Below are 12,256 nucleotides of genomic sequence, written 5' to 3'. Positions count from 1 at the left end.
CTGCTTTGTTTAAAGAAGGACATTAAAAGCCAAGTCATGTTCATGGGAGGTGGTTTTGGACCACTGTTCTAATTTTGATGTGCGAGATTCCTCGATCCCTGGTCTACTTATTCTTCCTGACAGATCCTATCTGTCCAGGTGCTCCTCAGATGAAGATTCGTTCTTGCAGCCTGCTTCTCTCCTGGTACTATGGCAGCCTTTCTTCTTCCTGCCTTTCCCTCTCTCACAACTCCATCCTCTACTTCTGATCCTGTCCAGACTGTGCTCTCACTGTGAACAACATTGAAGAGAAGGTATCAGAATTTGCAGCATTCAAAACTTTTTTTGCATAAAGTTAGCTCAAATTGTTCATGAACATTTGTACGAAACAGCGAACAAAGTCATTATTTTTCTACACACTTCTTTTTAATAGATATTACTACCTTCCCAAATTGCCTTGTTTTAAAAAAGGAAAGAAACTTCAAAGATCTAACCAGTTTGATTTGGCATAGGAACCATCTTACTCTAAAAATTTAAGTGCAGCCGTGAACTAATTAAATGCAAAACCATGTCCACATTGACAGACTTCCTAGTCACATCTGAGATTCTGAAAGCACAATAATTTTTTAATAAAAAAATAGACATGTTGCACCCGATCTGATCCCGCCACACCGAGGCAAAGCACTAAGGGAGGCATAGAACAGCAAGGGAATGGAGTAGCGAGGTCCCCCAGGGAACACTGATGGTGGACTTTGGGTCCAGGGCGTGGTGCCCCAACAGATTGGACTGGAAAACACTCCTAAAGGCCCACAAACAAGCCTTGAACTAACTACAAGTTTTTCTTTCTTGTTGTGTTTTGTGTTTTTTGTCATTGGTTTGTTATATATTATTGCTTGGTTTTGCTCTGTCTTGTATTTGTGCATGTTATTATCTCCACAGGTCGATCTAAATAAGATAGGCTGGATGAACAATCTGGAGGAGAAAACAACGGAACTGACAGTTCGGGGTGGGGGGCAATGGGAGAGGGGAAGGTGGCGGGGGGGGGGGGGGGGAAGGAAGTGGTGTTTACAAACCCAGAGACAAGGAAACAACAAGTGATCCAAATTGGTGGTGAGGAGGGTGTGGGAGGCCTGGTAGGGCATGATCAAGAGTAATGTAACCAAGAGGAATTGCTGAAACCCTGGTGGGGACTCGGCATGATAGTGGGACAAGAGGAAAGTCAAAGGAAATAGAGGAAAGAGCTGGAAGGCAAAGGGCATTTATAGAGGTCTAGATAAAGGCATGTAGATATGCAAACATATTTACATATGAGGATGGGGAAATAGATATATGTGCCTATATTTATAGGTTTAGTATTAAGGTGGCAGAAGGACATTGGGCCTCCACTCAAGTACTCCCTCAATGCAAAAATACTTTCTTCTATTAAATTGGCATTCTATGATGCTCACCTTCCCAACACAACCGCTGAAGACAAAGCAGGTGAATAAGCAAATGTGGTGAAGAAAGCTAATGGTGCCCGGCTATCAAAAGTTATAGCATCTGGGATCTTAAAGGCTTGAAGGTAAACAAGTAGCCATCTAGCTCAGATGCAACAAAGCCCACATAGAAGAAGCACACCAGCCTGTGCGATCAGGAGGTGTTGAAGGGATCAGGTATCAGGCATCATCAGAACACAAAATCTTATCATACTGAATGAGGGGGGGAGTGCAGAGTGGAGACCTAAGGCCCATTTATAGGTCACTGGACATACCCTCACAGAAGGGTCTCCGAGAGGAGACGAGCCAGTCAGGTGCGATGTAGCACTGATGCAAAATACAACTTTCCTCTAGTTTCTAAATGCTTCCTTCCCTCCCTTCCCCTCCCCCCACTATCATTATCCCAATCTACCTTGCAAGTCTGGCTAGACCAGAGGATGTACACTGGTACAGATAGGAACTGGAAACACAGGGAATCTAGTGGATGATCCCTTCAGGACCAGTGGGTGTGAGGGGTGATACTGAGAGGGTAGAGGGAGGGTGGGTTGGAAAGGGGGAAATGATTACAACGATCTACATGTGACCCCCTCCCTAGGGGACAGACAACAGAAAAGTGGGTGAAGGGAGACATCAGGCAGGGCAAGATATGACAAAATAATAATTTATAAATTATCAAGGGTTCACGAGGGAGTGGGGAGTGCGGAGGGAGGGGAAAATTGAGGAGCTGATGCCAGGGGCTTATGTGGAGAGCAAATGTTTTGAGAATGATGAGGGCAATGAATGTACAGATGTGCTTTACACAATTGATGTATACATGGATTGTGATAAGAGTTGTATGAGCCCCTAATAAAATGATTATAAAAGATAAAATAAAATAAACATGTGTAACAGTATGTTGCTTATTAATGCCTAAACATGTATTCACCATTCACATCAAAAACTATATTCTTGAAGGGGAAAAAAAAGGAATTTCTTCAAGGTACTTGTGAAAAAGTGTATAATTCATGTCAAGTTAGATCTGTAATGTTCTTCCATCTTAATTCTTCTCCAAGTGTTGGTTGGGGCTACGGAGCACATTTACATGGAAAGGGTTTTATTTCTTTTGGGGATTTTTTAGACCTTCCCATAGAGCCCCTCAGTGGGAGAAGGCAGCCTTTTTGCCCCAGGGAACATTTCCAGCTACAGGAACCCTAAATAGGGTCACTCAGAGTAGGAATCAACTCAGAGGCAGTTTGGTTTCTTTTAGACAGCAACAGGGCAAGTTTGATTAGGTCAAGCAACACAATAACCCATTTGCATCTCCTAGTTAGGACCCAGGAGCCTACAGCAAAACAAAGATAACAAACCTGATGTAGGAAGAAGGCCTCCCTGCCCCCCTAGTCCCCAGACCAGTTCCTCCTGCCTAGCTGCTCCACTGTCAGTGTGACATTTTAGTCAGTTGTCCAAGAGCCTGAGAACCAGAGGTGGAGGGTCTCCTTAACCAAAAACTCAACCCACCACGGTTCACACAATTCTGTGTCATAGCTAGCGACCCTGGAGAACAAGGTGGAGCTGTCCCAGAGGTTTTCAAGGCTGTCATCTTTACAGAGGCAGACTGCCACAGCGTTCTCCCATGGAGAACTGGTTAGTTAGCATTAGGCCCTTCTAACAGCTGAGTGCTTTCACCAGTGCCTGCAGGCTCCCTAGCAACACCCTAGGAAACGCTGTATTCCAAGACAAACTACTTTGTCTGGTCATTTTGATCTTACTTGTTGTAACTGTGTATTACTTGTATTGACAGTGGTATGTCATTTGTGTCCCGGCTGCCACAAATAAGACCTATCTTCTACTGCTCATTTCCCTTCACCCAAAAAGGCAAAGTACTCAGAGAGAGTTGCTAAACCACTGGCGCAAACAGCACTTCACAGAGAAGATTCCAAAATCATCTAACACAAATGTTGGCACTGTTACAATGATCTAGTTAGCACTCAAGCAAAATTATTTCTTCATAAATTGTTAATAAATTCATTAGATTCCTATTCCCCCCACACGCACTGAATATTTTTAATTATCCAATTGTGTATTTCCAGTATGAAAACAGTGCTATGCTTTTATACTTCACTCCACATTCACTCATTCCTCTAACATGTGTGACAGCCACACTCTGCGCCAGGCACAAAGCTGGAATTCTCTGACACACAACCATGGTATGACACGAAAAGATACTCCGTTCACTAGGTACATGAATGCTCACAGACATTAAAATAATGGGAACTTTCGCATTATTACAGAGGCAGTGAGCTGGTCACTTTTCTAAAAAAAAAAAGTTACATAAGCAAAAGCATTAATCTCTGTGGGAGCCTCCAAATGGCCTATTTGCTGCCTTTATTCAAGATGACAGTGATCAGATCAGCAATTCATTATTAAGTGTTTATGTATATACGATAAATATATAACTAGCAATGCCACTTTTCAAAGGAAAATTAGACTGACCACTAACATTTACTGAGATTCACTATATGCCAAGCAGAAATCTAAATGCTTTATGGTGAGTAATTCATTTAATCCTCCCATCATCTCCAGGGTGCTGGAATTATTACAAGCCCCATTTTACAAATGAGTAAACTGAGACTTGGGGACAATACATCTTACTCAAAGTCACCCAGCAACAAAGAAGAACTGAGAATCAACCCGTTTCCCCCAATCCTCTGCACTTGAGCACCGTAATTATATTGCGTGGTTCACACTCCTTCACAATGTTAGTCTACAGCTAAAACCTGTTATAAGAAAGTTCTTTCTTCCCCTTAAAAATTAAGTTCACTGTTGTTAATATATGCAAAAACCTTAAATGAGGATTTACTTGAAACTGCTCTCACGTGTATAAATTATTTGGATGGGAAATAAATTCTGCAGGAATGAAAGCCCTAATTCTCTATGATACAGGTCTTAAGACTCAGAATTTTGTTTTCTGTTGCTCATTTCATTTCAGCCAAGTAGGAGATGTACAATCAATAGCAAATACATCTCTAAAATGTACTCAGGGACACTTGGATGGTTATCTAGTCCAAATTCTTTAAGAATAATGAGGCAGCGATCTTGGCAGAGGATGGGGCGGGGGTGGGGTGGTGGAGGCAGGTAGAATCTATGTTCGATACATCATACCAAATATCCTATCCAGAAACCCTTCAAATCTTCTTCAAGTCATCATTTTACATAAAACTGAACCAAACTCCTTGTCAATTCCAACTCAAAGTGTAGAACTGCCCCTAGGCTTTCCAAGCCTGTAAACCTTTACCAAGCAGACAGGCCACAGCTTCTCCCCCGAGCAGCTGGTGAGTTCACACCAGACCTTTCCGTTAGCAGCCTGGTACTTAACAGTGCACCACCATGGCTCCTTGTTTGTTTTTATAGACAACCTAAATTTTCAAACACTTCTTAACACCATGCATAGTATCCATTTCTGAAACACATTGAGAAAATACACACTCCCTGGCACGAGATCAGATTTATAATAAATTGAAAGCTTGTATCTTATCACAAAACCTATGTTAGCCAGCTATAAAATGGCACCCTTACAGGTTGAACACAAGAACCCAAACTCACAAAGTAGCCCTTTCTTCCTTGAATTAGATTTACATTCATCTGGGTCAACTAGCTGCTCAGTTACACAGCACCAATCAGGTCACATGACTGAATTCAAGCTCATTTCAAGGAAAAAGGCTGTATGTACCATGCTGTATTTAGAATATATATTACTGAGAATAGAGTCTTTTTAGGCCTATCCGGAAACCTTGCCTCAGTTGCTAAGAAACTACAATTTTTATTATACAATTTCATTAGAAATCATTGAAAGGAGCTATGCCAGCAGAAGTTAAGCATGTTAGAATCAAGACTCTCCCCACCTAGTGTGTGGAATGAAGCCATGCCATTTCCACAAATCAAGAGCTGGATTTGGTATTAGGCTTCTCTAAGCTGTTAGGTTAACACAGATGGAAACTAGTAAGTCACAGATTAAAAACGAGTAGCTTTGTATTTTTTGAAGGAAAACAGGTAGGGAGGGGAACCAATATACTTAGCACAGTCAATCCAACACAGAAAAAAATGTTTCTTTGCTGACTCCTGCAGTGATAATCCCAGGCCATGAAGCACACCCAACACGGGTCAGTTCGATTTGGCACAAGGAACACTCACATTTAACCAATGAGGCCTTTCCAATCTTTCACTGATTGAGTTTCACTGTGCTGCTCAGCATTTTACAACCAGTTTCTCCTCAGAATTCTCCAACTCCATTGGGTCTATCATTGATTTTTTGGGGGGGAGAGGAAGTAAAATGGTATTCAAATTTCAGCTATTCTCACCAAATAACTTTCCACTGTTCTGATACAACAGGGAAGAAATACTGAAAGATTAGCGAAAAAGACTGATACTTCACGCTCCATTGCTGATTTCTCCCACTTTCTATCCTAGAGAAGGGCTCACCTATGAACGATCAATACCTCAGGTGGATTCCACACTAGCCTTCAATCTGAACCTCTTTAGGCTAGGTCTCCATCACATGATTTCCCACCGTGTCTCCCCTTCTTCCCCAAAGAGCTGCAGCTCAGAATCCAATTTCCCGCAGCTCACAGCCCAGGAAACACTACCTTTATGTCCCTCAGAATATAAGGTCACATCTAGCTTGCACAACTTTTAGATGTCACAAGCCGACTTTCTCCATCTCCTCTCTCATCGGTCACTGCCCTCAATTCCACCCGTGCAGTTCCAGCTTGGTGCCCAGCCAACATCATAGACCTTTTGCCACAGCCCTTCTATTCCCTAATAGATCCTCCACGCTGCTCGCCTTCTTGCATTTTACTCCATCTCCTTTTTTTTTTTTTCTCTTCCCCCGCCCCCCATCGCCAAACCCAGTCTTTACTTCTAGGATAAAATATTCCCTCTACTTCAGTTTCAACCCTTTCTCCCCAACCTCTGCTCATTTTTCCTCTCCTTATTTAGAAAGTCCCTAGAGCTCTTCCAACCACTACCCTAGAATGCCCGGCACTCCACCCTCGCAGGCAAACCCAGCCCTCTCCCCCCCCGCCCCCCACCTCGCCGAGAGCCCCCGCGGCTCCTCTTCCCAGGCCCTTTACTGCAGTCAGCCCACTTCCTCAGCTTTCCACCCACCTTCCCTGCACCCCCATATCCAAGATCCCCTGACGCGGTGCCCGCTCCTCAGGGCACTCATACTCAGCTCACCACCAGTGTACCCTCCCCTTTCTGTCAGGGACCCCAGGGGCAATCCTCGACGACCCCCGTACCCCATTTCTCCTGGGAAGTCGAACCCACCACCCCCCTCCCGCGCCCGGTCGCCTCCGAACACAAATGCCAGTCTTCTGCCGCCTTCTTTAAAAGCTGCGCCTTCTTTCTCCTCAGCCGCCCCCGCTACTCCAGCTCCCCACATCGGCTTCCCAGGTGTCACCCCCTCCACGACGTGGAGCGACGGGCCCCCGTGCGGTCGAGGCTCGAAGTCCGCGACACCCCGGCATCGGATCGGACGCCCCCTCCTCCCGCACCGGCGCCCCCGGTCCTCACGCCCGCGCCTCAGCAATCCCCGCCCGGCACCTCCTCCCGTCGGACCTGCAACCCCTCAGGCTCCCGACTGCCCCTTTTCCCCGGCTCCGGCCCCACACCGGCCGCTCGGCAGTCGCCGGCGCCCCGCAGCCCCCGCCCGGCCCGCCTCCGGCGCCCCGCTTACCGTTCTGAGCGGAGCCAGGCCCTGGAAGGAGGGAGCCAGAGACCAGCAACAGCGAGAGGGCCAGGGCGCTGGGGAGCGAGGAGCCCGACATCCTCGCGAGCGGCAGACCGAGCGGCGACTGGGCCGGGGCCGGGGCCGGAGCCGGGGCTGGGGAAGGGAGGGGAGGGAGGGAGGGGGCGGGCAAGTGCGCGAGGGAGTGAGTGAGGGAAGCGACCGTGGCTCGGCTCCGTCCTTCTCCGTCCTCCTCCCACCGCCGCAGCGCCCAACCCTCGCGAGACCTTCGCGCCCGGCCGTGGGCGGCTGTGGAGCGATGGGAACAAGGCTCGCGAGAAGAGGTGGCCTAGCCTGTTGCCTCCGCCCCCTTGGACTCCGCGTCCCCGCCCCTGCGGAGGCTGATTGGCCTAATAGGAGGCAGGTCACGTGCCAGAGACGCCCCTGGCCACGTGACGCTGCGGGGCGGGGCTCCGCGCGTCCTCTGGGCGCTGGGGAGCTGGGAAGTTCGCGTTCAGGTTACCCCTCGGTGAAATCCGAGCGCCCCCAAATAGGAGCTGGCTTTAGTGGCACAAGATCTTTTCCCCACGGCTCCTGTCTTCCATTCGTTAGCTCTCTTGGCCCGTCGAACGCGAGCCACCACCACCTCTTTTAGACTTTTACGCCTTCCAGTCGTGGTCCCCATCAAAGCCTGCTGTGTGTCTACCCTGCACTTTGCCCGCGGACCTCCTCCAGGCATCTGGCTCCAGCCTCCCTCTCTCGTTTCACGTCTTCCCCTTTTAGGCCGAGTGATGTGCGCCGTGCGTCCTGTTCCTGCCTTGCGCTTTCCTGTCTGGACATCTTCCTCTGCCTGAAATGTCCTCCTTTTCTGCCCTTCCCATTCCTACTCGTTCCCCACCCCCCTCTACTTTGGTCTTATTTTTTAAATTCATAGAGTGCCAGGGCCTGAAAGGGTCTAAAAGGCCAAGTAGCTTAAAATGCGTGCCCCTAGACATGAAGGAAAGTATTATGCATCAACTTGTGTCTAGACTTGGGAAGGCTTTTAATGCAACGGACGTGTATTGACACGTCCTGGGCACGTAGTGGAACGCAAATGAACCCAGGGCCCGCCCTCACTAGTTCAATCCCTAGTCAATCAAAAAGAAGTGCGACCCGGGCAGATGACTGCTTAGCCAAAGCACCCTCAGGAAAAGGGACCCGACAAAGCTCTGGAGATATGATTGCCAAAGGGATCGCTCCTGTTCGGGGACAGTTCTTCAAATGGCTATTTCTCCACAGCCTCAGTCCTATGTTGGCAAAGGCATCTCTGTCTCATAATTCATCCCTGACTCAGAGCAGGCATCTTGGGAGTGCCTGTGGAGTGAAAGCAAAGGGCCAAGTTAACAGTCACAGTCATAAAGACCTGCCTGGATTCAAAGACAGCTTGGGGAGCCTGGAGGAAAGGCGTGGGCACCGTGACCCTGCCCTAGCTCTCAAGCCTAAATGGTCTGGAGTTTTCAACAGGAACTAGACAGCTGGTGGCACTCCAGTGAGCTTGCTAGCAAGTGCAGAGCATGTGTGGCTTGTTGTTAAGTGAGAATTAAATGTTTAAAGACCCCAGGTGGATGGGTGACAAAGAGGTGGACCCGTATCTTTTGCTGCACAAGGGCCTTTCCACAAACATACCTGTCAAGAGAACTGGCAGGCTGATGATGGCAGGAACAAGACTTTCATGGATGAAAATGTTGGTTGGATGCAATCATTCAGTCTCAGAATGACCAGAGAAATACTTGATCCTCAAAGCAAGTTGAGGCTGAGCAAAGTGGTGGTAGGCTTCTCATTTTCTGGGTAAGAACTGAGGTCTCCCTCAGAGACTGTGGTGATCATGAATGGTAAAATAGCCTGGTCTGTATCCTTCTGGGTTCAGGCTCAGATTTCTTAGTCCCCATGAAGTGAGCATGTGATTTGCTCTGACTAGTGACATGTCAGTAGCGCCATGCCTCATTTTCAGGAGGAAACAGTTCAATGCAGACACGATGGCATGCTCTTTTCTGCCTGCCTGGTGATGGGTGAACGTGATGCTGAAAGTGTGTATCAGAATCAAGCTTAAGTCAGCTCGGGTCCTGAGTTAGCGCAACGAGGCAAGTGAAGCATTTGGTAAGCTGAGCTACAGCCATTTGCTCCCAGTACATAAGCTGTATGATTCTGGTTGGGGAAAAAGTGAAACCCAAGTTATTCAGGAGTCACCACCACAGTCTACTAGTTGGGTGACTTTGGACAAGTGACCTAATCTCTCTAGACTTCATTTTCCTTATCTGTCAAATGGGACTGATGAGTGCACCTACCTCATAAGCTAATAAGTGGAATTAAAACAAAACAACTACAACCAAGGCCACTGCCCTCACATCAACTCTGACTCCAGTGCTCGAGAGAACAGAAGAGAACTGCCCCCATTGGGTTGCGGGGGGTGTAAGGCATTCTCTCAAGCAGCTGGTGACTTTGAACACCTAACCTTTCTGTTATCAACCCAATGCTTAACCCACTGCTGCACCAAGGCTCCTTATTAGTTGAATTAAAAAAAAAACAAAAAATCCCACCTCCCTGCCATCTAGTCAAAGGCCAACTCATGGTGACCCTTTGTGACAGGGCAGAATTGCCCCTGTACGTTTCTGAGACTATTTACATGAGTAGAAAGCCCAGTCTTTCTCTCAAGGAGCAGCTGGTGGTTTCAAACTGCTGACCTGGCAGACCTTGCTGTTAACAGCCTGAGGCATAACCACTTTGCCACCAGGGAGGGCTCCATTAGTCGCATAGCTGGGTAAATGTGTGTGCAGTGGTTAGGGCAGTTCTTGGCACAAACACTCCAATGGTGTTGATGATGATGATGATAAATACTACAACTGGAGCTGCTGCGGTTCTGAGCCCGTCCATATGTCCTTCCCGCTATCGCTGGTGGCTTCCAAAAATGATTTGTGGAGAATACTTTAAGCACAGTGTAACAAATCAACTCTCAAACCCTTTTCACCCATGAAAAATAAAGTGTTATCAAATCCCATGTTATTGTGCTATACTTCCTATTCGCTTTTGCTGGGGGAGGAAGGAGAAGGGAAGACATGATTAAATAAAACCTAATAATTCAATCACTTCTTTATACCATTGTTTTTTTTGTTTTGGTTTGTTTTAAGATTTACATGCACTGAAAAATACCTGTGGTCTGATCTGCATGACCCAAACGGGACCGGCCACATTTCACTTTGTTGGACCTGGATGGCCAAGAGTTGCGACGGCCATTAGTTGGGGTCATCCTGCCCACTGGAGCACAGCCTAAAACAACATGAGAGCTTTTCAAATGGCACTGGGCCGGAGGATGGTTGAGCTGCTTGCAATACTGCAGGGGAGGGCTCCGGAACCTCAGCGCTCAGCTTGAGACACTTTCCAGGCCTCCTGGGCCTATTGGGAGGTCTGGTTTTTAGTGTGGATATCGCCCCCTGGTGAGAGAGCCTGCAATAAAGTTGCCCCAATAGAAATGTTTCATTTGGGTCGGGTGGGTTGGGTTGGTGTGGTTCATTTGACCGGAGGAAAGGTGTCTGTGAAAAATGATGTGTTTTCCTTGTACTTCCTGAAGGTTTCATGCTCTTTCAGAGCGCTTGCGAGTCAGATCCACCACCCTGCCCATCTCGACTGCTGCCTTCTTTTGACTCAGTCACGCCTGTCTTTTTCATCCCAACTCCTAGCACCATTCTTAAGGTCCAAGGATGAATAAAAAATCCTTGCTGGTGACTTATTCAATACCCTCACAAGCCCTTGATCTTCTCAAGTGCAAAAATCTTCTCTCACTTCCAAGCTTGCATCCTCGACTCTTTACTCATCTCAACAGAGCTCCGATTTTGAAATATGAAAGTATGATGTCCCACTTCTCCTTCTGCCACATATATGTTTTCAGTTGGAGGGCCCCATCTGCTATTTTCAACCTCATTGAGACTTCCACTCCAGTAATCCCACCAATTTCTGGTCATCCACTTTTCATTTCCCTTCTGGTCCCGTTCAGACCATTGATAATTATTAAATCGTTATCATTGTTCTTTGAACCCTCGCCCTTTTAAATTTCCAACCTTTTTTTTTTCCTGGAAAAAACACACCTGAATGAACACTACTACTATCTGAAAGCAGGTCCCTCATCTGCACCTAAACAGCTGAGTATTGCCACCGAAAACTCATGCAAACTGGCTGAATGGCCTCATCTTAAATTCATGATCTCAAACCTCTAATGGGTCCCCAACACTGCCCAGCAACCCTGTGCTTTCATATGTGGGGAGCATCTCTTTGTAACCGCAAGGATCGATGCAAGAAATGCCTCCTCTCTTTCATTTCTCGAAATCACATTTAATCCCTTCGGAGTTCCTTTCTAATGAGATGTTAAGAAATTCATTTGGGCCATTATGAGTCTCCTTCACTACTTCAAAGGGTACTATAAAATTCTTGTGGTGGTTGGGGGGGGCAGCCAGATATTACCTTGGGGTGGGGGGTGTCTGCCTCTGTTCTGTAGTTCCCAGCTGGCATAGTATAAATTGCCTGACCTATGTGATCCCTCAGAGGCGAATGGCTTAGTGCTTTTAATTACTCCTCTCACACTCCTCTTCAGCTCAATAGCACAGCTCTGCGGATTCTCACCACAGGACCTTTGCATGTTCTGCTCCCTGTTTCCAGAAGGCTCAACACCCTGTCCTCCTTGCCCTTCTCGTATTTGCTTCATCGTTCCCATGTCAATGGTAAACGATCCTTCCTTAAAATGCAGATTAGAGACACAGTGAGATACCATTTCATAGACACATAATTCATTTAATAAAATAAAAATGTCAATGCTAATATGGAGCCAATAGAACTACCATGCACTGCTGTTAGGGAAATAAAAATGGTAAAAGCTTGGAGAACCATTTGGTAGTTTCTTATAGAGTTAAACATACATCATATCTATGATTTGATAATTCTACCCTTTTGTCTGGCTATGTCCATAAGATTATTTGTACAAGAAAAATCATATCATTATGTGCCCACCTCCCCGATATGATCACTGAAGACAAATGGGTGCATAAGCAAATGTGGTGAAGAAAGTTGATGG

At 46.7% G+C, this 12,256-nt stretch overlaps 1 protein-coding gene across 1 annotated transcript in view; it reads right to left on the bottom strand.

Annotated features, from left to right (window-relative positions):
• NPTN (neuroplastin) overlaps positions 1-7,354 on the bottom strand; it is a 70,589-nt gene extending 63,235 nt beyond the window's left edge. Inside the window, exon 1 of the mRNA XM_075535820.1 lies at positions 7,168-7,354. Within this exon, the coding sequence (XP_075391935.1) occupies positions 7,168-7,258 (91 nt within the window). The 5' untranslated portion in view covers positions 7,259-7,354. The remainder of the gene's footprint in view (positions 1-7,167) is intronic.
• Positions 7,355-12,256: the final 4,902 nt, after the last annotated feature.

This window comes from Tenrec ecaudatus, chromosome 17 (genome assembly GCF_050624435.1).
Source record: "Tenrec ecaudatus isolate mTenEca1 chromosome 17, mTenEca1.hap1, whole genome shotgun sequence".
NCBI lineage: Eukaryota > Metazoa > Chordata > Mammalia > Afrosoricida > Tenrecidae > Tenrec > Tenrec ecaudatus.
Note: the sequence above shows the minus strand (reverse complement) of the source record. Positions and strands in the feature narration are given on the sequence as shown.